Here is a 24,232-nt window from a genome sequence, read left to right as displayed (position 1 = left end):
CAGGTGTGTAGATAACAAACATCATCAGTGCAACCTCAGGTCTCTCTTTCTTGTTAGTGTTCTTAGAAGTCAACAGTGGAAGGTCTCCATCTCCCATCAAACAGTACAGACCCAGAATACCAGTGAACTGCAGAAACATCCAACAAGTTTTCTTTCTTGAAAATAAGGCCTTTTTACCATGTAGTAAATTCTGTATGGCAAATACAGAGTATACTGTAAACAGCACTGGGATAAGACTCCTTCAGCATTACGTCATACATTTCAAGACAAGGAAAACACCATTAGGTCAATTAAAGGACCATTCTAGCACTCTGTAGGATGCTGGCAGCAGAAGTTAATACAAATTAATAACCTGAAGTTCTTTGTCTGCTCTGTATTCTGGCAGGGAACCAAGTTAGACCTTGTCCTTCTGCCCAAAGTACAAGATATCCTTCATATATTTTTTTCCGCTGAATGACCACCCAAGGGCAGCCTTGAAGGAGTCCCTGGTAGGAGGTGCCCCAGACCCTTGCTGAGTAGGAAATGGATATCACAAAACAAGCTTTTGTAATGAGAGGAGAAAAAACAGTCACCATGTAAACCTAAGGACTATTGAGCACTTTAAGATCTGAGCCTACAGATGTCACATTTGCTCAACATCTTCCAATGTCACATTATCAAACCAAAGGTTGCCTGCTAAGTAAGAGAACTATTTTGGTTTAGAAGAAGCTTCACTAAGCAGCTGATTATGCAAGCTTTTGTTTGCATTTCCAGGAAGGCAAGAGAAGGCTGCACTTGGCAAAAGTGAAATCTGTTAATATATAGTGTTTTCCTTCAGCTGATAGCTAGAGAAGCACTTATATATATTGTCTTTTTTTAAAATAGTGGTTGATTAAAGAAGATTTGTTCATAATTATACTAGAAAAATACAGTTACTCAGGTAGAAAAAAATACAAAACGCACATAACCCATTCACATTATCTACAGTTGATAACATAGGAACATGTTCTATGCCTAAAGCAGCTAACATCACAACTGCATACTGACTTTCAACATTGGTTGTGTGCATATGTTCGCAAATATCTTACATGTTGCTTCCCAGATAAAAGCCTGGGAAGTATTTCCCAGATGTCAAATTGCCAATCTTGTGCCCTAATATGGTCAGGCAGGTGACTGTCTGATATTTGGACACAGAATACAGGCATGGTAAAAACATCTGCACATTCCTCAGTTTGAAAATTCACACCTATTGCTCTGTGGCTGGCAAGATTTGTATTTTCAAACTCGCAGCCAGAAAAACAATACATATCAGTGCTGTATCAGTATGAAACAAAACATGGCTTTTTTTTTTTTTTCTTCATTTTTTCCTTATTTTAAATCAAGTCCTCTGTGATTGCAGAATGTCATCCTTATCTCTTCTAACCCCTACAATACTTGTATTCTTCATATTCTGGATAAATTAATCCTATTTGCATACTCCAAAGGGATTAAAGCTCCTCTGCTCCACACATCAGAAGGAACCCCTTAAATGGCAGGAAGGGTGCGTCTCTGTTGTGCTGTTAACTCAGGGTGCCACACATCCACAATGAATATCAGGCGAGAATTCTCAGCATCCTGCCATACTTCATGTTCAAAAGAGTCATCGAAAATAAGAACTTTCCCTTCTTCCCAGGTTCTGCAACACAAAAGAAGCATGCTTTACAGTAATTAATATTTGAAGTACCTTGGAGCAGGCAAGCTAAGTATCAGCTCTGAAGATTCCCTTTTACGTATATACGAGAATTATTTAAACAATATATATTGCACAGTCAAGATCTCACTACCTAATATAAAGAGACTGGAATATCAGTTTTAACTGAAATAAACTACAGAAAGATCAGTCTAATGGACCTTCATATTACTGAGGGATTGTTTCCTCTCCTTCTGTGTAGTCACACCCACATGTGCCCAAATACACATTCAGACATTTGCAGTATTTGTTAAATGCTTTTAATGAGTCCCATAAGCAGGGAATATTCATCAGGCTCACACAATAGGCCACTCTACAATGACCACATAATCAAGTTTTTTAACAGGATCCTGAAGAAATCCAAGAGGATGAATGCCCTTAGAGGGAATTAGGAACTGTGAACAGTAGTGATAGTAAACAAACCAAGATCTTACCATCAAATATAGAAATACATTGCTTAGCTCATTCAACTGTGTTGATTCACAGAGAAAACAATTATCTTTTTTCAAAAACAGCTTGAAAATGATATTTAGACTCTCAAGTCATACTAGTTTTTCAATTTAACAAAAGCAAAAGTTAACTATCAAAATTTATGGGGTTGTGCTGTAACATCCTGGAGAGAAATGGAATTGAAACTGGATCATTTCAACTGAAATGATAATCTAAACTTATTTTAAGCAAGAGCAGATAAACCAGAAGACATAACATGGTAAAAAATTCACATTGGCTTGCACACAGGCTTTTGCAGGTTTCAGCTATGGTCATCAGTTTTTTCTGCTACCATGTCAGTTTTATGTCATACAGACCCTGAGACTCTGCCACTGCACTAAAGTCACTTTGGTTTTATTAAAGTCAATGGAAGTCAGCCACTTGAAATGCTATAACATGGTAAAAAAATCAGGTTAATTTTGTTGGGGTTTTTTTGGGGGGGAGGGGGTGTGTTAGGGGTTTCTTGTTAGGTTTTTTGGGACTGTTTTGTTTGTTTGGTTGTTGACTGGTTGGTTTGGTTAGGGTTTCTCAGGGAGTTTTTGTTTTTTTGGGTTTGTGGTTTTTGTTGTTGTTGTTTTTTAATTAAACTAAGCCTGGAAAGCTCTGCCCAGCTCAGTTAAGGACAATAAAAACTCCAAGTACTCAGAGGAAGTAACATCAGATGTTAAAGCCCAGGATCAACCATTTGCATAACAATAGGACGGGCTGTTTTGCAGAACAAAGAAAAAAATCAGAAAGTTGACAGAACTATTAGCCCCTTTTGAACTGATTACAAACCCCACCATTAGCATGCAAATAAATCTCTTCATGGTGTAAGAAACACTTGTCAGGGGGACCATAGGGACTATATTATTCAGGTCTGATGCTCAGCCACTTTGGGGTAGCTTCTACATGACCTGCAGGGCTCCAATGTCACCAGTTACAGGTGAGATCTTGGACTGGCTTCTGCATCAGACCGTAATTCTGCACCTTCACTTCAAAACACGATTACCTTGTCTGACAGAGGTGTTCGATTTTGATAACTAGATATTATTTACCTATCATTTTTGTGCATTGTACCCTACACTTTACAGAGCTGGGACTTCAAAATAGCCCAATGAGATAAAATTACTATAGCTGCACTGAATACCGATGAGGCGTACCAGCTCCTAGCAGCTGCAAAACCGTTTCTGCAAGCGAAGGAGTAAATCACAGTACTAGACAGAGCTGAGTTGCCTGCCCGCCAAAGGATGAGTTGCAGCACAACACTGCCCCCCTAAACACCCACACTGGGTGGTACATAGGTAACCCAGCACAAAACTCTCATTGTTTCTGCTCTCTCTGTCATACACTCAGTAGTGGGACAGAAGGCCAGAAAAGGCCTGACCTACGCTAACCTTCATATTTGAGCTGGTTCTCGTATTTGAAACCACTCATTTACCACTGCTCTGAACTGAACCACCAGGAGGGGAGAAATGGAAAATGCACAAGGTAGGATTTCCTACTGGCACCATTCCCTCCCACAGTGGTTCACCCACGTCCTCTTTCATGGGCGAAGAGGTGTAAAACAACCCCTTTCATTGCCAGCAGTAGACACACGTTCAATGCTTTCAGGGAAAATTCTGTCTTTGATTCTGAATGTATAGCTTTTGCCAAAAACAACTAAGGTTAACACATTCCAGCATAGGCTGTAGTCAGCTCTTGAATGTTTTACATTTCAAATGAATGAGTTAACACATGAGACTGAGCCAGGCTCAGGAGCCTGGACACTGATGTCCTCTGTCTGCAGCAGTAGCAGGCATTTCTCCACTCTTGAATGTGAGGGAGCCTTACTACCAAGGAAGTAGTTACGTTCACTGTCCACAGGACTATCCCTTCTGTTTGGGTTAAGACAAAGAAGTGTGCCAGCCGTAATAATGGGTGGACACCTGCACCCTTGGCAGCAGTTCAAAACCACCACTTCATTTACACAAGCTATTAAACAGTCACCTAATGGTAATGCCATTCAGTCACCACCAATCTGAATTCACTGTAACATCCTAAAGTGAAAAGACTCCACATCTCTATATTAGTCCTCTAAGCTGCCTCTCCCTCCCTCCAGCTTATTTTGGATATTAAATTGTTATGCTGGAAGCAAATGTCCATCACTAACTAGATGTAAGTGGTATAGATTGTAACACTGACTGTGACAGATGATTAAATAAGCTATGTGTTGGCAGGAGTCTATAGTGACACTATTTTTGGTTATTAACAGTTGGATACTTCTGTCCTCCAAAATTCTAAACATTTTTTGTTGTAGTTGTTCTTAAGTGTCATGAAAAAAATCAGGCAGACAGGTGTGGAATTTCATTTCTCAGTATCAAATACATCTGTACATTACTATCATGAAAAGAATTCAAAATTAATGCTTTTTGCACTCAGATACTGCAGACAAGACACAGAATCTTCAAAATGTATACATATAGATATTAAACATTAGAATTATACATCTCAGAAAATTAAGTCTGTAAACAAAAAGTAATATAGTTAATACTGCATTTTACTGTCTTTCTTTAATGACATCGTGCAAAAACTTATCACATTTTCTCATATTTGCAGGGGAGTATATGCCCTGATTGTAGATGTAAAAGCTATTGCATTTTGTTTTGTTGTTTGGTTTCTTTTTTCACCAAGCAAATAGAGACAAAACTTGTCTTCAAGTCAGTATAATTTTTCCCTAAGGGACAAGAATGCACTTTAAAGAAATTTGCTACCTCTGTAACTCATTGGGCCAAACACTTCATAGATGTGTTCATCTTCAAATTAACTTCAATTGAAATATTTTAAACTGAATTATAACAATTAATACCAGCTAGGAAGGAGCTTCCGCCAGATATACACTTGTCATGGTGGTGAAAACAGAGGTATAGCTTAGTCTCAGCTTTTGTGGAATAAGCAATGAATTCTAAGCTCCCTCTAAATCAGAAAAAATAGAGGAACTCTCTAAATATACATTGGACTGGCATTGTAAGAGTAAACACAGAGACCCCATGGACTAAACCCACTGATACTTCCATGCCATAGCAGAGAGAAGCAGCTTTGTCTCCAAAGATTCTTCTGGCATTGTTTGAAAACTGACATTTATATCTTTGTACCAAGAATAGGGTGTAAAATTGCCTGCTTAATGAAATATATTATGTCTCATGATCAGTAAAACATCCCTTTAAAAAAAAAAAATTACATGCAGTCCCACACCTTTTTCAGCCTTGAGGAAGGTGGAAAAAGTCCCCAAAACCAAACCATACCTGTTCTCTTGGGCACACCGAATTCTGCAGCCTTCCTTAGGTATCACCAAGCCCAAATGCATCCTTAGCCGACAATTGGTGGGCCCAGTGTGGGGCCAAACATGAGTCCCTGGGTGCATGATAGAATATTTGATCTGCAAGAAGAGAGAGACAGGCCTTCAACACCATCAGCTTCACAACCATACTGCTAGGAGGAGTTCAAGACTTCATTAATTCTCATCTTTGATGAACGGGCAAAAGTATAATGTCACCTTTTGTTAGAGCCTCAGCAACAATTGTGCTTTCTCACATCCTAGAGGTGTTCAATACTACAAAAAAGATATCTTGTGGTCATCCATGAAAGTGCATATTTTTCTTTCTTTTAATAACCCCACTATTCATATTTCAACATAAAAGTAATTATCTCCTATCTACAATAAGAAAAATACCATCTTTCCTATGGAAGGACTTACAGACACTCTTACCATTTAAAAGGACGGACCACAGGAGGCAAGTCCTGTGTTAGCCAGACTGACCAGGTGATGGCCCCTCTCGGATGACAACATGGTTATGAAGGCCACTGCCAGCCTTGACTGGAGTAACCATGAGATGGTGGAGTTCAGGATCATGAGAGGAGGGAGAATGGCAAAAAGCAGGATTACTACCTACAGCTTCAGGAGAGCTGACATGGGCTTATTCAGGGACCTGCTGGGAAAAATCCTATGAGATACAGTGCTGGAGAAAATAGGGATCTAAAACAGCTGGTTGATTTTTAAGGATCATCCAAGCTCAAGAATAGTTCATCCTCATATGCAGGAAGCATGGAGAGCTAGACAAAATTGAAACACAAAAAGGAAGCATACAAGAGGTGGAAGCAGGATCAGGTCACCCAGGAAGACTGTTGAGATATTCTCTGAGCATGCAGGAATGAAGTTAGGAAGGTCAAAGCTTTCCTGGTATTGAATCTGGAGACAGACATGAAGGTCAACAAGAAAGGTTTCTACCAATACATCAGCAGTAAAAGGAAGTCTAGGGAAAACATGGGCCTGCTGCTAAATGTGGCAGGAGATCTGATGACAAAGGATATGGAGAAGGCTGAGGCACTATATGCCTTCTTTGCCTCAGTCTTTACTGGTATGACTGTCCTTCAGGACTCCTAAGCACCTGAGACCAGAGGAAAAGACTGGAGCAAAGACGACTTATCCCCAGTGGAGAAGGATCAGGTTAGGGAACATTTAAACAAACACAACAAACTGGTCCATGGGTCCTGATGGGACCCACCCATGAGTGTTGAGGGAGCTGGACAATGTTGTGAATCCACATTCAGTAATCTCTGAAAGGTCATGGCAGCCAGCAGAAGTCCCTGAGGACTGGAAGAAAGCAAATGTTGTTCCTATCTTGAAGAAAGGCAAGGAGAACCTGAGCAACTACAGGCCAGTCAGCCCGATCTTGCACCCTGGTAAGCCGATGGAGCAAATAATCCTGGAAAACACTTCCAGACACATGAAGGAAAAGAAGGTGAATAGGAGCAGTCAGCATGGATATACAAGGGAGAAAATTTACTTAACCAGCTTTCTACAGTAAAATGTCTAGCTTGGTGGATAAGGATAGATTAGTGTATGTTGTTTATCTCAACTTCTGTGAGACTTTGAATCCTGTCTACAATAAACAATCTCATTGACAAACTGATGAAGTAGAAAGTAGGTAAACTGATAGTGAGGTAGATTGAAAACGGACAGTTCAGCCAAGCTCGAAGAGTTGTGATCAGAGACACAAAGTCCAGCTGGAGGCCACTCATCAGAGTTGTAACCCAGGGCCCAGTACTGAGTCCAACACTCTTAATTAGGTTCATAGATGACAGGACAAAGTGCATCCCCCTCAGAAAGTTTGCAGATGATAGGAAATTGGGGAGAAATGGCTGATACACTACATTTTTTTTTGCTACCATTCATAGGGACCTTGGCAGGCTGGAGAAAGGAGCAACCAGGAATCTCATTATGTTCAACAAAGAGAAGTGCAAAGTTCTGCACTGGTGAGAAATAACCCTATGTACCAATACAAGCTGGTGGACAACTATCTGGAAAACAGCTTCCCAGAAAATGACCTTAGAGTCCTCATAGACAACAATTTGAACACAAGCCAGCAGTGTGCCTTTGCAGAAAGGACAGCCAACAGCCTCCAGGGCTGCACTAAGGAGAGTGTAGCGGGTTGAGGGAGGTGATCCTTTCCCTCTACTCAGAGTTGGAGAGACACCTTGACTGCTCGGTCTAGTTCTGTGCTACCTACTATGAGACACAGACATACTGGAGCAAGTGTAGAGAAGGGCTACAAAGGTGATTAAGGGATTGGAGCATCTGAGATACAAGAGGAAGCTGAGAGAGCTGGGACTGCTCAGCTTGGAGGAAGGAAGGCTCAGGGGGGATCTTATCAATGTATATAAATACCTGATGGGAGAAGTGAAGAAGACGGAGGCAGGCTCTTCTCAACGGTATCCAGTGAAAGACAAAGAGGCAATGGACACAGATTGAAATACAGAAAATTCCATTTAAACATAAGAAAAAACTTTTTTACTGTAAGGGTGATTGAACACTGGAACAGGTCGCCCAGAGAGGCTGTAGAGTCTCTATCCTCAGAGGCATTCGAGACCTGACTGGACAGCTGCCTACTCTAGTTCATCATGCTTTGAGCAAGAGGTTGGACTAGGAAATCTCAAGAAGTCCATTCCCACCTCAGCTTTTCAGTGATTCTGCAATAACTCGAAGAACAGGAATTGTGAATAATGCATGGCAGTGGTGAGAAGCATCTTTTCAACCGAGAAATCTGCACATCAGGCTGGGTCAGGATAACTTTGATAAACCTTGGGGTTTAAGGCATTGCTTGCTCTCCAACTGTAACAAAGTCAGCATAAGGCAGTGTGTGTCTCATGCCTTTGCCGCTCCCATCATCTGAGGTTTCAGCTTACCAGCAGTTTCTTACAATAGCAAGCAATAAGCTCCAGTAGCCATGGTGAACACAGAAGCTTCAGCCCACCACCTCTGCTATACCAAGATGCGGTAACTTGATTGCCCTGTCAGACCCTAATGCAATGCAAATAACTAGCTAAGCAGTATAGCTACTAATATCACAGAGAAACTTTTTTTTAATGTTAATATACCAGCACTGAAGAATGATTACTCTCATGTATTTTATATGTCCATGAAGATTAGTATAGATATGTCTGTGAATTATATGTATGTGCTGTACTCAAGTACTATATATAAAGAATCATGAACTACCAAAGAGTTATACTATGATTGTAAAGTAAAACTCCAGAGTTAATAAATTCCCAAAGTTAAAACTACCAGTACTACTTTTAGTTTACTGCTTCTTTTAAAAATGATGTACTTTTCAATAATATGATAACATGCTATTGTTCTACACAGTCTCTCAGCAGGACTGAGCAGGTATTTGATTATTTTACATTTCTTCAATGTAAAAGGTGTCAATATACAAGGTGCCCAAAGCATCCAGACAGTCTATTTACCACAGAATTCCTAATTTCCTGATTGTGTTTATTCCCATTGTTTCAAATGAATAGAGGTTAGGTGATATTTTAAATTTAATTTACCAGTAAGAATATGAGGCATGGCTAGCATACAACCAAAACTGTCCTAGGCATTTCCTAATATTGGATGTAAAACTTAAGACTTCTAGAGCACCATTTTTCCAACTATTCTACACTTTTTACATTCAAAACACATGACTACAGCTATAGCTGTGAATACACAATGCTTTTTCAAACCATATCCTGGTGATGACATGTGGGCTGCCAAAAAATGATGAACAAAATAGTAGCTCTCAAAGAGAATTTGCTGAGATAGATCCATTTTGGCTATGGATGTCACAGAAAGCAGTTCTTTTGCTGTTAGCCACTTTGAGTGTCATGACCTCTCTCATCAGTTATATTCACTACAACGAGCTTTTGTAAAAAAAAAAAAAAAAAAAAAAATCATCAATGAAACAATAGTCCTGTTCACTCCTACAACAGTAGCCACTGAGGGCACTTCTTAACATCAAAAGCAAAGAGGCTGGTGAAAAAGCTGAACATCTACTCTCAAGACTCTGAATTAGGATTATGCTAGCACTGTGATTTCCAGCTTTCGTATCCTTAATTTTGCAACATGAAGGTTATTCTATCTATTCATTACAGGTGAAATATAGTAACTTAAAAAGAAAAGAAAAAGAAAAATGAAAAATTCTTTCCTACAGAATTGCATGATACGTGTGTTGGGCCATTCATTCAGCTGCATATGTATTGATTCATATCATGTAAGTCTACTGCATAATTTAATGAGATTAATTTGTAGCCAAGTAGTCAGTGTAGACCAGGCATGTGAACCAAACTTTGCTGGCACGCAAAGCCATAGCTCATGAATGCAAAATTTCCTTCCTTTACCATTGGAAAATAAGCATGTGACAGCAGTAGTGTTGTTTGCCTTTCATGAGGTGATTCTCCTCTGTCTAGCGCAGCCAGGCTGGGGTAGATAGGTGAAGTTTATCACAGTGAGAATCTGGCTCTCTGAATTAGTCTTGTAAAGGTCGGTTCAGACCAGAAAACAAATTCAGGTTAGAAAGAAGCTAATCCAACCCCTTGCTCAAAGCAGAGTGAGTCAAACCAGGTCACTTGGGCTGAGGTTTAGTAAATTATTGCTTATTGGTTGACCTGTGTCAAGTAACTCCCTACCTACCACAAGCTCCCAGAGAATACAAGGTAAAATGGCTCAACTAAAGACTCCATAGAAAGGCTTCAGCTGACATATTTCACCTTGTATTTGCTGAGGGCTAAAATTGGGCATATTTTTACTGGTAACTTCATTATGTGCTTGAGGCATTATTACGTATGCCAAGGTCATGCATTTCCCTATATACATTCCTCAAAATCACCTGCTCCCAGCATTAGGAATTTGCAAAACTGAAGAAATTTGCCAGGTACCTGCCCTCTTCTGCAGCCAGTAGCTTCCGGGAATCTTTCCAGTAAAGTGCATGTTTTCGGAACACTTTTACAAGCATTCTCATTTTTTCTTCCTAGTGAAAATAATAGGTAGAGTATTGGTAAGAGCAATGAACAAACATTTCTTAGTTTTCTGCCTTGCAGAAGAGCAACAAAGCTGTCAAAGAGCTGACATTGAAAGACAGATAAATATTATTATTCCTCTTTTACAGATTATGAAACAGAAGTATTAACACATGGTAGTATCAGAGCAGCTGGCAACATCTTTGCTCTTACATTATTTGTGAAGAGCAGGCTTTCTATCATTTTTAAATATGACTCTAAAAGTATAATTATTAATGATGATGCATAGAAAAAAAAGATCAACAATGCCACCAATAGTATATCATTTCAACACCAGATTATATTTTGATATAAGCTGCTTTTAGTATTTTATTTTATAGTACACTTTCATATGCAGAGTCTTATAAGAATTTAAGGTCTCTAATAGTTGGGCCTCCCACTGCACAGCTTATTAAAGCTCATATTCTTTTGCTCATACCATTTCTGACTGATAGACCTCACCTTGCTGACAACACAATATTAAGGATGTGCCTTCTCCCATAATCCCCATCTTCCCTCGGGCTGATCTCTACTATGCATTACCATGCAAAATGTTGGCAGCCTTGCCAGAAGAGAAGTATTACCCTCAAGGGATTCTTAGAACTGCTTGGAGACAACGTGGTTTAGAATAAAGAACAGTTGTTAATTGTCACAGGGGTCCCAGTTACTATTTTAATAGCTCCCATCTTCTGCAGATTCAGTGATTACAAAAATGGTTCTGGAAAAGAATGTGTTGCTACTCCTTATTACACTAGATAAATCTAAGAAAGTTAAATTGGGGAAAGAGAAGAAATACAAAATGTTTTACCTTGTTGCCATAAGGTAAACTGGCTCCAGTCTCCCTTTTCTCGCAGATTCTCATCTTCAGGTAGGAAGAGGCTTCTTTTTTTATCCATCACAGCAAGTCCCTCATCCCGAATGAGCTTCCAGTTTTTTTCTAAGGACTGTTGTGAGAGCCATGTTAGTGCACTGAGAACTTACTGCTTTCAGCTTTAGTATCATTTATATTTTTCCCTGCCATTAACAACTTTTTTAATTTAAAAGCACAAAAAAAGTGTTCATCATCATTATCAAGTTTCTTTATATTTGATTCCCTTCTGACACGTTAAGGCAGGAAAAACAACTTTTACAGCATTCTTCAGATTCAATTACATCGGGATCAGGAAATTTCAATAATACCCAGCTTCTATGCAGATTAGGCCTCATTTTACTTGCTTTTTGATTAGCCTAAGGGCTCTTTAACAGAACATTTTATATTGCAAGCTACAAAGAGTATTGGTCTTCTTAAAGACAGTACGTGTTACCTGGAACCACTCCTGCAACTGGAAAACCACTCACATAACCTAAAACTCCAAGTGGTGACAAAAATCACAGTGCAATGAGGACGAATATAAACAGGCCACTTACATTGACAATTATGATTTAAATCTTCAAAAGGCTTGCAAAGATTCACTTGCACATGCTGATGCTATTGAAAAAGTTCAAATACAGCTTGAAATGCCAGGTGATGATTTATGGACACAACCATTAAAAATGTGTAAGCTGCCTCGTACTTCATACATACCGAAACCACAAGATTGTAGAATTAAAAATTCTGTTCCCTGCTGCCTTAGGACACTATATTTGTAAAATTCAGATGGATCAGAACACCTTTTATTCTACCAATAATAAGTCACTTTAATGTTATAGCAATATAAATGAAAAACCCACAGCGTAACAAGGGACCTGGATAAAAGTGACCATTTCCCAGCTGCTTACTTTACTCACTAAACCTTATTTTGGGTGAATAGTTTTCTATTTTTCTTTGTGCTCTTGGACAAAGCACTTTTGTAAGACATTTTTGATCAATTTCATACTGAAAATGGGCTAAGGTTTGTTCCCACACTACTTCTTCATATGATGTACAAAGCTGAGTAAAACTCAAAAATCTGTGAGACTAGGCAATATAGCTGCCTCTTTTTATCCTTAAAACTCCATAGGGTTATTAGTCTTTCTCATTTAAATTAAACAGCTGCATTTTCCACTTGAGTTTTTTCAATTAAAAGACAAGCTGATGACACAAAATAGGTTGTATGTTGGTGTCATAAAAGGCTCAGCAAGCCACAGCTAGAACATGCTGCATATAACACAGCAACTTTCTCCCATTAGAACATTTTTAGGTAGGCTAAAATCTATGAAAATTAGGATTGCACTGATGTTAATACAATACCCTCTTCTTCCTAGCAAATTGTTCTCTCTCTCATCCATCAGCAAAGGGGAAGAGCACTTAATCAATTTCCTGGTGCAGCCACCTTATTCCCTCCCATTGATGGTTTTCCATAACACTGTTTAACAGCTGATGTTAAGTAGAAATGTTTCTTAGAATATCTTCGGAAAACTGACTTTTACAAAATGCAGGGTACAAAGCAAGGCTGAAAATTTCCAGCTGATCAGAGATGAATATGGGAACAGTGCTGGTACTGATTCAGTGCTCCCATATCTACAAAAGGAAATACCAGCTTCAGTACCTGATTTTGCACTGGCTGGAGAAGAGAAAGAAATAATAACTTGCAAATTAAAGTGATGCAGATCAACAACACTGGAAAACTTTAAAAGATATTACAAGTGCTTCTCTCTCCCCTCAAAAATCCTCCTACTCCTTCATCTAAAAAAAGGTAAATGGAGCATTCACCCATGCAGACAAGATGATGCATGCAGAGCACTGGTAGTCCAAAGAGGTGCAGGCAACAGCTGCTTTGTCACCTCTAATCCTTCAAAAGTGCCACAGGCTGAAAGTTAACCTCCAAAGGTGCATGTTTGTCCTTTGCTTTTAAGGCTCCTACATGTTGGGTATGAAGTGATTGGAATATATAGAATTTATTTTAAACTAGCTCCTCAATGGTTTTAGACATAACTTGCACTGAAATCAATAGTGCCTCTATACTCCTGAAAACCTGGACCACATCTATAAAAGATGCTGACAGTGCTTTACTATGAGTAACAGGCAACTCCTAGGCAGAAAGGAAGCAGGGAGTTATAGGAGGTCAAACACAGCTCAGCCTTGACCTCTCTGATTTCACAGACTCTTAGGTATACCTTGAATGGTAAGAACACAGAACACCACTAAAACACAATGACTAAGTCCAGGACTTGAATTTAAGGCTCTTGATCCAAGATCTGGTATCTACAGAAAAAAAGTTAAATATGCTTATGCTCCACAATATGTAGGGATTCAAGCCTCAGTTTAAAGCAACAAATTCATATTATAATTCGTGCAATATCCTGATTTCAAGTGAAGAATCAAGTGGTGAACATCATTCAGAGCATATGTACTTGTTTCCTAGCAGCTGATTCCTATAAACCTCCATATGGCTTTTTAAACACAGTTCCTAACAATAATGGAAGTTTACAGTTGCTTTACATTTGTCAATAGTGTAGTTTTTTTGGCAAAGACGTTACTTTATTTAAATTGTGTTTTCTTAATGCTGGTTTATTTTTATGTGTGAGCATTATATTGAAAATTCCTTACTCCTTGCTGTCAAACCCTTTCAAATGTGTGGTCATAAATGGCACAGGCAGAGATTAAGAGGTTACTATCCCTCAGGTGAGGCATAACTACTGACCACACGTCCATTTTAATCCACTGGACTATAAAACAAAATCATGGTGAAAACTTCAATCTATTTCTTACTGAAACAGAGTAGGAGAGTATTCACTATCAGTTACTGTGTCTCTGCTAGGGGACACTCATGATCTTCAAGTAATGGGCAGCATTTTAAGCCTTTCAAAACAGATCCCTTTGGTCACTCACGATGACTGAAGATCAGCATGCATACACATCAAGTCTGCTCTTTTCAAGACAAGCCTCCACTTAAACCATCCAGCCACACTTTAGATGCATATTTCAATTTAATTTCTCCATTAAATATGAATATTTACCTGTTAGTAGCTAACCATTAAGCCCTAGCTGTCATTCAACAGACAACATTATGGATATGTGCTGTTCTTTCTCTTTCTGTTCTTTTCTCGCTGCACTTTAAACTTTTAATTAATAAAAACTAAGTCATCAGAGAAAACTGACAATACAAGATCTACTTTAATCAATCAGCTATTCACTATAGTACATTATTGGCAAAGCATCCTATGGGTCCTTTCCAAAAGCCAATGGACACAACATGAAGAAAGGACAAAGTTAGGTATGTCATTACCTAGGTATTAGTTTTGGACTGGTGAAAAGTCTTTAGGATCCAATAGCATTGTACCTCTTATTATTTTTAAAATGAGCATCAGAATAGAATAATAGTGCCATACTAAGGTTCTAAAAAAGGTACCAGAAAATGGTGCAATGACTCAGTAAGACCATCCATGGAAAGCTAATAACCCCAAGGGAGCAGGACAGGTTTTCAAAGACAAAAGTAAGGTTTCCCTTTAGCTGAGCTCAAACAAGATAGTTTCTTGAACCTCCAGATCCAAAGTCCTGAAATACTGTAGATCAGAAACACTAACAGAACACTTATACATAAATCAACTGACACACTCTTCCTAATTTAAAGGCTGTTTTCCACTCCCTGAGAAATCAGGTGCCTCTTCCTATTCAATAAAAGAATATATATATTTTTTTTTGTTTTGTTTGGCCAAAGAATGATAAAAAGTTTCCTGTCTCTCCATCTTCTTTATGGCAGGAAATAACCTATTCCTACACATTCCTCAAGAATGAGTGCAATACGTGCACATTTCAAATCTTTCCAAATGCTAGTCCATAAAGCTAACTTCTTCTTTTGTGTGACTGAGATTACAACAGAGAATCACACTTTAATCTAAATTTCCTAGCCCTATTTATGCTGCCATCAAAAGCTTAACAAGAAGTAATTTCCATTTTTTGTTTTCTTTCTTTTTTTTTTTTTTTTTAATAAAATCGTCCTTTCATAGTAGGTTTTTTAACACGTTATGTAACTAAGTATAATGAAAAAGCCACTCTGACGTGTCTTGGAAACAAACATGTTTTTAAATTATTTGTGCAGCATAATTTTGTAAAACCACATACGAGTAATTAAAACTTACAAGGTGGAAAAGAGGTTCTTACTGCCTTTCCATTTTATTTTAAGGAATTATGATTAAAATTATTAAAATTAAAATAAAAATTATGCTATTTTGGAAACTCAAATTATTATTATGATGAATAATAACCAGACTACTTGCCTTGCATTAAAAAAATAACTTTCAAGAACTTAAATTCTATGTTGTTATCTTTTGCTAAATCTGTCACTGGGAGTCTACACTCGTTACTTTTATGCAATTAAAAGCTTCCAAAGAAGTCACCAAATGTTACACAAGGGATGAAGGACACAGTCATTCCTGATCAATTAAAAATTCACAATGGGTGTCCCAGACATTACCAAAGTTTGCTGTCATTTTGCACTTCAGACATTATGGTTGTCTACCATGCAAATTTTGTATTTATTAATCATTTCAGCCCCCCTGTCCTCATTCTCAACTTGGAAAATGCCTTACTTAATTTTATAGTATCTTAGTTAAATCTTGTGCTCAGTCGGAGACTGATGTCTGGTACTTGCAGGCAGTGATTCGGACCTTATAGATTAGCACTTTCTCTGCTTAATACTTTGGATTATAGTTGTTATTAACAAAAAATATAGAGAAACAAAGTGCTTTACCTTCACCAGTTCTGTATAACCAGTTTCCTTTGCTGTCCACCAAGGCTGAGCTTTCAGTCCCTTGACGTTGTAGAGGGAGCGCTGCCAAACTGATGCAAAGTGACCCCTTTGGTATCCAAGTTCATACCACTTGTATGCCTAAAAGATTGAAGTTGTTACATCAGCCAAGCTCCCACATAAAAAAAGTAACTCATGCTTTTTTGGTAACTTGACAGACTCTCTCTTTGAATGCCAGGGTTATTCTTCTAATGTAATGTAGTAACAAACACTTCAAGGAAAAAAAAAACCAAACAACCAAAGAAACCCAAAACCCTCCAGTGAATAATTCCACAATAGATCAGAGTCAGCCAACTATATATATGCACTTGAGTTTCTTCAAATATTTGTTTCCACACCAGAAATGAGTTGATGCTACTAGTTTTTCTTGTCCTTCCCCTTTATTCCATACAGTAGAAACCTACTGAGGCTAATACCAGGTCTTTGCTTGTCTTACTCTCCCTTTCCACAACTTGCTTTACCACTGTATAGTAGCTAAATGAGGTCTTGCAAAGGAGGAAAAATGGGATGCTTGGAAAGAAAGGATCCAGCATGAGGAGCACTGTGAAGAACCACATACAGAGAAGGTTACACACAGCTGCCTCCTTCCTGCCAAGCACTGATGGTACAGCTGCAATATTTTAGACAAAAACCAAACCAAACAAACCCCACCACTAAAAACAACCCCCCAAAAAAATAACAAAAAAGGAAGGAGCCATGTGTGTGCCCACTATCAGAGGACTGCCTCATCCACCTGTCTTTGTGGGATCCAAGGGTGGTGGTAATTTTCCTTATCTCTTTCCTATCACTCTTTTCTTTTCTTCCTTCTTACAAAAGGTTTCCACTACGAACCCACATTGCCAACCACTTTTACATTTTCCAAGTTCAAATTGTTTACATTATAAATAAAATGTTTAATTGATCATTTGGTATCATTTCACCTTAATCTAGCCCTAGGAGATTTACAGAACTTTAGTAGCTCTCCAGGATGCAACAACTACATGACTATTTTAATTATTTGATTCTCAGAGAGTAATTTATCCTATTTTAACTTATAAGCATATGACATTTGTCCATTAATCTGCCCACATTTGACACAAAGGCTAAAACAAAAGACTTATTGAAATAAAAACCACAGTACTAAGTCTTAAGATATAGGAGGGTCATTTTATGTATGTAGACTAATGGCAAGCAGAACATATAATCAGATAAACACATCTCTAGGAGAACAACTCGTATCAGCTTATTATTTATGTTTACTTTGAAGCCAGTAAACTAGAATGAAAACCAAAACGTTTTTTGGATACAAATTAGCCATGAGAACAGTGTATGACTTATTAAGACAAAAAGCTATTGAAATTCCTCACGTAATGGATTATTTCTAAAAATGCCCAGGTGCCATTTTAGAGATCTTTTATTTCAGATATAAGGTAAGAAGTGAATTTGAGTGGTTTTGTTTTCAAATTTTTTTGTAAGTCTCTACATTGTAACCATAGATTATTTTTTGAGAGGCTGTAAATTTTCTTCAAGCTTTTAAAAAAATGTGGTACCCTGTTCTTTATAGCACTTTTGAAGTATGAAGGAAAGGTTGCAATAGAATGTTGCTTTACAATACTTATCTGAAGTACAGAAAACCAGTGTGGATGAACAGAATAACAGTGGATCATATATAAGCTTTAATCTTCTTTTTTTAACTTTGTAAAATTCTGTGTAAGTAAAAAAAAATTATTATGCATTACCTGTGGGTAATACACAGAGTATCTTTAAATTTTGATGTTAACTTGGTTAAGTCTCTGATATGGAAGCATTATGATTTATAATGCATGATCCCCAAGACATACGTTGTAATAGCAGTGGGATATCAATAGATGTTTATGCTGACTGCCTGCATTCATTTGTAATGTCTGGAGTTGGCCCAACTGATAAGGGGGATGAATTACTTGTTTCAGCCACTGACTGATGAGTATAAATGTTGCTGCTCTTTAAAATCCATCAGCTATAATCACAATGTATAATACTGTTAATCCTTATCTATTAGAAGATTTGTGCTATGAGGTTGCCTTTGATAGGATGGAGTAGGGTTAGGTTGCCTTGCTCATCTTTTCCAGTCCTGAGTTTCCATGAGAAACCTTTCTTTTTGCATGCAGATCTCGGCAGCAGGAAGACTAAAATATGATCACTGTAGTATTCAGGACAGCTACCACAGTATAGTTTTTTTTCCAGGGAAGTAATTGTTTGAGATGCACTCAGCTTAAACATTCTGTGGACAGCACTTTGTTCTATAATACCATCTACATTTCTAATTTGTCTTTTTTAAAGTCAATTTGACATTTTATCAAATTATAGTTTGAAAAGGCATACTGAACACTGCTCCTCTAATACTTACCAAGACCACATTGATAATTCCTAATTTAGTTCTAGTAGATGAATAACTACATTCAACACACCTTCAGTGATAGCACTTTCAGGTGTTCCTTAAATATTGATCTGTTTCCTTGATTAAATCTTGAAGTTCAGCAAGTCTAGCAAGGTCAGTGAGAAAAATTTAGCCTAACAGTGGACTTTCTCCTCTATGCCAAGAACTTCATTTGTCATTGATAAAATTTTTTTCTACAGCAGATTTGACCATTAACTCCATAAACATTAACACATAATTATCCTGGGGATAGGGATGATACACATTAATCACATCTACGTGGTATCTTTGTAATGGGATGCTCTAGACCCCATCATTCAACCCAGAATATCCCACAGAAGCATACAGGGATTCTCTTTGGCTTTATGTTGAGAGACGGACAGACAGAGAGAGAGACAGCAATGTGTGTGTTTACACATAGAACGAGGCCATCAAACTCTCACTTGTAAATGAACTTTTAAATTCAAAACACTTAATTGGAAGAGTATTGTATTGCACTTTCAGAGAAGGCAATCTAATCTAACAAATATAGATATTGCCACATTTCAATGTATGTATGAGGTATTGTAACTAATGTTTCACAATTTGTAAAAAAAGAAAATTAACCTTATGAACTAGGCTTGAGAAAAACACTAACGTGGGCTTCATTATAGTCTACCTGTATATAGTTCATAATGGAGCACTGCCTACTGACTGGGCCAGTATATTCAGGAGGTCAGCATTCTTTACAGTAATCTAGGTATCAACATTTTAGACCTATCACTAGATAAGTGATTAAAAAGCAGTTCCATTATGCTTTTTTATTCTTATTCTTTTCACATTTCCCATTAGGTTTTTTTGGTTTGGTTTTCTGTTTGGTTTTAAATTTGTGCCCATAGTAAAGTTCCTTACTAATAACAGCCTTCAACAAAAGTCCTTTGTTCCTCTACCACAGCAATAGTGGTAAATCACACATTTAAATTTGACTGTTACATTAAATTTGGGTTTAAATTAGCAATTTGGAAACTCTTATGGCTTTCAGTTGCATATGTTTGATTTTGTTGGCCATGCAACAAGAGTTGTTGCACAAATTTCTGCTTTTCTGATCTGTTTGCTGCTTCAATTATTGAACAAATACCATAACTCAGCCCTCACATTCAGTCCTTTCATGGTCTTCTTTTATCATATAGTCATTGGTGCTCAAAGTCACTTTGGAAAGAAGGGAGGTTTACAAAACACTGTTACACCAGAGCTATGAGAGAGCCTCTATACAGTCATATACATGTAACTGTATTTTTTAACTCTAGTTAAAATCTTTATTGTAAGAAACATGAGCAGAAAATAGACTATAAAAACATCTTGAGAGAATTTTTGAAAAATTTTTGGTCCCTTGGTTCAAACTGTTCCATGCAAGCTTTAAAAGTTTAGATTAGATCTAAAGCAAGGCCTGCTAAGAGATTGTACTGTCATGCCAAAGGCAGATTTTTTTGCAGTTGCTCATCTTGACCTCTACAGACATATGCTGAATTGTTATTGCAGTGAGACTACTCATGTTTCCGACATTAAGCCCATGCTTAAAAGTTTTTCTGGATTCTGCAGTCCATCAGGGGTTTAGACTTTAAAGCAAGAACATGTCAAATGGGTACCTCTTTGTCTCCCATTCTCTGCAAGGCATCACCCAGATGAAAATAAAAGCGTCCATCATTTGTGCCAGGGTCACCAGACTCTAGCCCTTCCTACAAAAAAAAAATTAAAAAAATAACAAAGGTATAAGAGAAACTCCAATTGGACTTGCAAAAGAGTTTATTTGATTGCTGGAAATAGGCCGTCAATTCCATGCAAGAGACAGGCAATGAGATTGCCTATACAGCATAACCACCATGGTAAACTGGAACTTAGGTTACAACAGTTCAGTAAGAAGACACTGAGAAATGTAAATCAGTTTTCCAAATGCCATGGCCTCTCCCCTCAGTCCCTCCAAGACAGAAGTGTATTCAGATATGGACACTTGCTCCTGACAACCATTCCAGAAAGCTGGTTAAAGGTTTTATTTTGTTGTATTTCTTCCCAAACACTCAGAAGCATACACAAGCCCTCTCTGGATTTTTCAAGAACCTTACGTTTGCAGCATACTGTCAACCTCAAAACAATTTGAGACTCAAAGCTGTGTACTTAGTGTTAACTATGAATTAAAAAAAGCAACTTGATATTTAAGAATTGATGAGTCTCAATATACAAGCTTGCTCTAGTTCACAGGTGGTAACATAGCAATATAATTCCAACATGTAGTTTAAACTGTGTTTTGTGATTAGTATGCTTCTACCTTGACATGTTTTACACATTTCAATTTTATTTTTTACAGGCAAAATATTTACAGTAGATGAGAAAAGAAAAATACCTTTAGATAGGGTATGCTCTCTGCTATCTTGTTTTCTGCCTTCAGGATGAAGCCATAATGCACTTTGGCAAAGCCATCATTTGGAGCCAGGCTTAGAACCTGTTTGAGAGCAAATGAATTAATCATGTATGAATCTATGCAAATTAACAAACCTGTGCACATATTACTATTTAGCAATGCAGTGATGTTTTCTTCCATCACTGAGTCTCAGATAAATTCTTGGCTTGGCTGTACTTTCTTTTCCCCATTCACTTTTGTACTTCTCTACAAAAATCTATTACAATCCAAATTTTCAAGTCTCAAGTAAAATTGTTCCAACTGGCATGTCTGAATTGCATTATGTTTTTCAGTTGTCTGTCCTCCTCTGCCCTCTCTCTTGACTTGCAACATGCTACATTACAGAATTAACATCTTATATTAACACTTAGGTTACCTATCCCAGGTTTGACTAATCCGAGGGAAAGCAGCTGCTCTTTGAACAAGTCTACAGCACAGTCATGGGAAGCATAGCATAGAAGTATACCTGAAATTGTTTAAAATCAGAAAGGTTTATACTAGTAGGGACTGTGCAAACCCTGGGTACACAATGGGCACTCTCAGCACTGGGGTCAAATGAAGCACACTCTGGAAGAGCTTACACTTACTTGGCCAAGAGAAAGCTATCATAAGACAGTAATGCAAGGTCTAATGCAGTAGTGATTCAAAGTGCTTTCACACTAGAAGGTCATGGATAAATTATTCTTGTCTAGTTGTGTGCTGCACTCTTTGATCAAGACCAAGACCCAGTGTGCTGAATTAAGCTAAGAGATTTTGTATCCTGAGCAAGATTCAGATAATGTCTGAGTTGTCACCTGAGTTCATTTTGCAGGAAAGGAAAACCCAGAGGCAAATATCCAGAGACTGGTATTTCATGGAGACTGTGCAAGAGAAAAATTTACGAGAACAAGGACAGCTGTAGGAAAGGATCAGTGCATGAGGGGGGAAAGGAGGTGTGAATCAGGCTGGCCTAAGTTCTGAAACACATACCCCCAACGTTACTGAGATCATTTAAGTGCATTTGGTCTGCCTCAGCCAAGGGGAAAATTGATCTACTTTCCAGTTCCACGTCAGCCTGGAGAAGAGAAGGCTCTGGGCAGACCTTATTGCAGCCTTCCAATTCCTGAAGGGGTCCTACAGGAAAGCTAGGGAGGCACTTTTTACAAGGGGACATAGCAATAGAATGAGGGAGAATGGTTTTAAGCTGGAAGAGGGTAGATTTAGACTAGATATTAGGAAGAAATTATTTACTGTGAGGGTGGTGAGACACTGGCACAGGTTGCCCAGGGCAGTTGTGGATGCCCCCTCCCTGGAGGTGTTAAAGACCAGGTTGGATGGGACTTTGGGCAACCTGGTCTAGTGGGAGGTGTCCCTGCCCATGGCAGAGGGGTTAGACCAGACGATCTTTAAGATCCCTTCCAACCCAAGCCATTCTATGATTCTATATAGTCAACATATCTTGTAACTCTATGTGATATCAATTACATGGTTAAGTTAACCTGTTGTTACACCTCTTCTCTCCTTAAAATAAGGGTGGATGGTCTTATCAGAACAGATACTCAGTCTGTGGGGATCATCACAAAAGTCTGGCAGACAGTGGCATTACAGAGGCTGATGTCTGCTGAACGTCTAGCACAGCTGCTAAATACAAAACAATGGACAGATGAGCAATTTCTCTTGCCTAAATCTATTTTTGAAGCTACTGAACTTATGACATGATAAAATGTCTGCATACATTATAGCCATTTCCCTCTGCCTTTTCCAGTCACTGTCTAACCTAATTTTTCAATCAAAAAAATTACAAGCAAAACCATAACAAGTCCTCTGGGCCAATTTCTTTGCTTTCGCAAATCTTATTACATACAAACTACATCTGAGCAAAAACAAAACCAGCACAACGTGGATATAAAGTGTTATGAGTTAAAAATAGCAGCATTACACTTATTTTTGCAAAAGAGAGCTACTGCGAAGGAACAATCAATTTGAGAATATATCTGAAGGTCATAATATGACACATTAGTAGCAAAAAGTGAACCTGGCAATTCATAGTAAGGATGAGCTTGATCCCTAGTATAAGGATACACTATCAACTTATGCATCTTATGTCTTTTGACTACATCATTCTGCGTATAGTCATTTTGGTCCAGGAATCTGTACCTGCAGGGTAAAACAAAATGACTGACAGAAATATTTATTAGCCATATAATTTTGTTACAGTTCCTTCAACTATAGGATAAAGCTATCTGATTAATTAAGACAGAATAGAATTTTCTGTATTATGGTTCATTTAAACTATGCCGAGTTGCATTAAGGCATGATCTACATTCAGAGCCCCTAAAGAGAAGCGAAGAGATACAATCAGCAGAAATTACACTGGAAGTATTTAATGTAAATTGTATTACTCTGTTGCTGTTGCTGCATGCAATATTAATTATGTTTAGAAATAAGTTTTACTAAACTGCTCATAGCCCATTAAATATTAATCATGAATACAGAAATTAACCTCTGGGGCTATCAGTGGCTAATTAGTCAGGGCAGAATACTGTGTTCATGTGGATATTCTGCTTTTGGTACCTGAGACAGCTCAATCAGAGCTGGCTTGTGCATGTCTGTATGATGCTGCATTGAACCATGCAGACATGCCTCAGCATGGCAGGCACAAAAAGCGCTATCAGCAGAGTAACTGGTCTCATAAAGTTCTCTTCATCTGTATTTTATCATCATATGTAGATCTTTGAAAACTAAAAGAGCTCTAAGTTCTATTAGGACTACTTTTAACATTATGTTTCCTTTGAAAACAAAAATAGCTCTAAAATCTACTAGGGCTATTTAGAATGTTATGTATCTGTGTTCCTAAGTGTAATGTTTAAAAGAAAATGCTTTAATATTAGAGGTAAAACTGAAATGCTCTCCTGTTGCACACCATTTTCCATTTGTAGTTCAGCACAAAGTCTGGTAAATGCATATTAGAAAAGTGTATTTTGTGTCAGTTAGACTGTACCACACTACAGCTGTAAGTACAAAACTCTTGATCTGAAGTTCAGTGTTTATACCTATCAGTTCTGTAGCTAAAAGAAGCAACATATCATTCATATTTAAGACTTCTGAAATAAAAATGTGAATATAACACTTCAACAGATGCTAAGACATAACAAATTTGGAATGGAACATAAGAATAGAATGGA

At 37.9% G+C, this 24,232-nt stretch overlaps 1 protein-coding gene across 1 annotated transcript in view; it reads right to left on the bottom strand.

The window, feature by feature from the left end:
• Positions 1-1,339: 1,339 nt before the first annotated feature.
• ASPH (aspartate beta-hydroxylase) overlaps positions 1,340-24,232 on the bottom strand; it is a 74,644-nt gene continuing 51,751 nt past the window's right edge. Inside the window, exons 19-25 of the mRNA XM_010180361.1 lie at positions 21,012-21,110; positions 20,260-20,349; positions 16,183-16,320; positions 11,340-11,475; positions 10,412-10,503; positions 5,461-5,594; positions 1,340-1,654 (exon numbers count right to left, since the gene is read on the bottom strand). Coding sequence (XP_010178663.1) covers positions 1,504-1,654; positions 5,461-5,594; positions 10,412-10,503; positions 11,340-11,475; positions 16,183-16,320; positions 20,260-20,349; positions 21,012-21,110 — 840 coding nt within the window. The 3' untranslated portion in view covers positions 1,340-1,503. The remainder of the gene's footprint in view (positions 1,655-5,460; positions 5,595-10,411; positions 10,504-11,339; positions 11,476-16,182; positions 16,321-20,259; positions 20,350-21,011; positions 21,111-24,232) is intronic.

This window comes from Mesitornis unicolor, unplaced genomic scaffold (assembly GCF_000695765.1).
Source record: "Mesitornis unicolor isolate BGI_N332 unplaced genomic scaffold, ASM69576v1 scaffold4713, whole genome shotgun sequence".
NCBI classification, from domain to species: domain Eukaryota; kingdom Metazoa; phylum Chordata; class Aves; order Mesitornithiformes; family Mesitornithidae; genus Mesitornis; species Mesitornis unicolor.
Note: the sequence above shows the minus strand (reverse complement) of the source record. Positions and strands in the feature narration are given on the sequence as shown.